The sequence below is a fragment of the Aphelocoma coerulescens genome, chromosome 23 (assembly GCF_041296385.1).
Source record: "Aphelocoma coerulescens isolate FSJ_1873_10779 chromosome 23, UR_Acoe_1.0, whole genome shotgun sequence".
NCBI classification, from domain to species: domain Eukaryota; kingdom Metazoa; phylum Chordata; class Aves; order Passeriformes; family Corvidae; genus Aphelocoma; species Aphelocoma coerulescens.
Genome location: NC_091036.1, coordinates 2,597,256 through 2,599,871, shown reverse-complemented (window position 1 = coordinate 2,599,871; position 2,616 = coordinate 2,597,256). Strand labels below are relative to the sequence as shown.

Genomic DNA, 2,616 nt, shown 5'->3' with positions numbered 1-2,616 from the left:
ACATCTGTAATTTCTCCTCAATACAGAGAAGGAGCATCTCATCATCCCAACCACACTTCAAGGACTTAGCTCCAAGCATTAAACCAGAAACCCAATCCTTCCACGACTCGTGTATCAGGTGGGGGACACAAGTGACCGGGGCCCACAGCCCACCAGCAGGAGCAAAGGCAACACTTCTCCCAGTGGTCCACACTGCACCAGTCCGGAGACGGGCACTGAACAAACGCACACGGGAGATACTTCAGCTTTTATTCGGAAATCCATCTGTACATTCCGATTCGCCGAGTGGCAGCTGCCAGGGGCCGGCAGCACCAGGGGGCAGCAGCAACCAGGAGTCACCGGAGCTTCCCCAGCGCCTGGAAACAGGAGCCAGCGGAGGAAACCAAACGCCGCCGGCTTTTACATCTCACCTTCTCTGAGCAAGGGAATTGGAAATCGAGTCATCTTTATCACATTCAGAAAGGTGTTGGATTTAGAGTCCTGTGCGTTCAGCATAACTATCTCGAGTTGAAGTGACTATTCTGCAGAGCGGCTTGAAAACTACCCCAGGCTTGCTTTTCCCAAAGCCAGCATCTTAAAGCTGCAGTACTCTCCAGGTATCTTTCCCAGCAGTCCCAAAGCCAAATAACAAAAGAAGCCCTTGCAAATAAATAATCACATGAAAATAAATAAGATTCGAACTGATATATACAGTTACATGGTCTTTATTTGGTTTCAGAGGTGGAAAAAAAGTGGAGCCAGACTGCAGCTTTAAGCCTCATGCCTGAATCAACCTCAAACACTTGGTAAATTTTACAGCTGATTAGCAGTACAGGTCGGAGATCTGAAGTTCCACGGAGATGAACATTTAGCCACATATGCACACCCTTCCCCAAGGCATACTTTATTTTTCCAAGTTAGAAAAAAGCCTGCTATGGGGAAGTGCCCCCTCCCGAGCTGAACAGACATGACTGAAGACCTATTTACTGTCACAGTAAAACATCCCAACAAATAACTAACCCCACCCATGTTTGCAAGGGGAAACTGGTTCAAACCGTGCACCAGGGAGACAATCCTCTCTCAGGATCCTTCAACTCCACTGGCACCACAGAATCCATGAGCAAATCCAGCTGCCAGCAGGGCTGCCAGCTGCCTATCGCTTCTTGTGCTCCAAGCCTAGTTGAGGAAAGTCATAAGTCCATTATTTCTACTTAAGCCAGAAATCCTGTTAATGTCATTTAGAGGCAGTTCTACAGCAGGAGCTCTTGATCTGCTCTCTGTTTGGGGTGCACCAAACCCCTCTCCAGGAACTCCCACACAGAAAAAAAAAGAAAAAAAAACCACAGAAGAGAAAAGCAATCCATTGCAAGTCAGTGTCCGATGATTGTCCCTTTGGGGAGGGCAGGAATCCAGGACAGGGCAAGGCAGGGGAAGGGAGGAGAGTGGCAGGTGGGGAAAAGTTAGAAACAAACTCGAAACCACCAAGACACAAGGAGGAGCTCAAAGCCCCTCAGCAACTGATGGCACTGGGTTGCTGTTTGCTAACAAAGTCTGAAATGAAGTCGAACTCGTTCTGTCCCAAGAATAACTCTGGCAGCTCCTGAATCCGGTCCAACCCCAGTTCCAGGACAAGGGATGTCAAGACCTCCTCATCTATGAGATCAGTGTCCATAACATTCAATGTCAGCGCTGGTGAGGGCATGTGCTGCATGCCTGGGTGCTGGCCCGGCCCCACTCTGTACTGCTGGGCACCAGCTGCCATGGGCCCGTTGCTCATGCCTAGCGGGTGGCCCTGGTACTGGGTGTTGAGTTTTTGTAGGTGCATGCTGGCCATGAGCTGCTGGGTGCCCACCGGCCCCATGTACTGCTGCTGCTGACCTGGGCCATTGAACATCATTGCGTTCTGCATCTGGTGGTGGCCCATCTGTCCGCTGAGGCTGGGTCTTGGCCTCATCGCACCATCCATGCCGGCCCCTCCGTAGGGCATCATTTGAGCGGCGGCAGGCAGCGTCCTCAGCACATGCTGCCCGTGCTGCGGGGGTCCCTGCAGCCCGCTCACTCCCATGCGGTAGCTCTGCAGCCCGGCGCCACCGTGGCTCATCGGCATCATCATATGCTCGGCCATGGCCCCAGGTCCCTGCGAGATGACAGCAGCTCGGGCACGGCTCCCGGGGACGGCACCGGGTCCCGCTCCCGCCGAGCCGGCTCCGACAGAAGATCCCGGAGAGCCCCCACCTCCGCCCGGGGGCAAGGCACCGCTCCGCTCCCTCTGCAGGAGTCCGCTGGCGGGGGAAGCTGCGCGGAGCGCGGGGACCCTCGGCACGGCCCCGGCAGGAGCCGGGCTGTGCCTGCGCGGTACGCACCGGTCCGGGGCTCTGGCGGGCAGTGGCTCCCCTCTCCAGCAGCACCGCTGACTTAGCCGAGCTGAACTCAACTCCCACAGCTCGACTCGGCCGCGCTCCCGCACTTATAGCGCTGCGGGCGGGGCGGGTGGGGGCGGCCCCGGCGCCCATTGGAGCGCGGGCGGGCGGCCCGGCCCCGTGGGCGGGCGGAGGGAGGGAGGTGCGTGCGGCGGGCTCGTGCCCGGCTCGGAGCGGCGCGGCATGGCACGGCGCCCCTCGGATACCGCAAACGGCA

The 2,616-nt window shown here is 56.8% G+C and overlaps 1 protein-coding gene across 1 annotated transcript; it reads right to left on the bottom strand.

Annotated features, from left to right (window-relative positions):
* Window positions 1-232: 232 nt before the first annotated feature.
* On the bottom strand, window positions 233-2,415 carry CITED4 (Cbp/p300 interacting transactivator with Glu/Asp rich carboxy-terminal domain 4). The gene is made up of 2 exons (XM_069036125.1): window positions 2,343-2,415; window positions 233-2,116 (listed from the first exon to the last, which is right to left on the bottom strand). Exon 2 carries the CDS (start codon window positions 2,102-2,104, stop codon window positions 1,490-1,492), a length of 615 nt encoding a protein of 204 aa, XP_068892226.1. The 5' UTR covers window positions 2,105-2,116; window positions 2,343-2,415; the 3' UTR covers window positions 233-1,489.
* Between the last annotated feature and the right edge of the window lie 201 nt (window positions 2,416-2,616).

Excerpts from the sequence above, each read along its gene's own strand:
- CITED4 (XM_069036125.1), bottom strand. The coding sequence starts at position 2,104 with ATGGCCGAGCATATGATGATGCCGATGAGCCACGGTGGCGCCGGGCTG.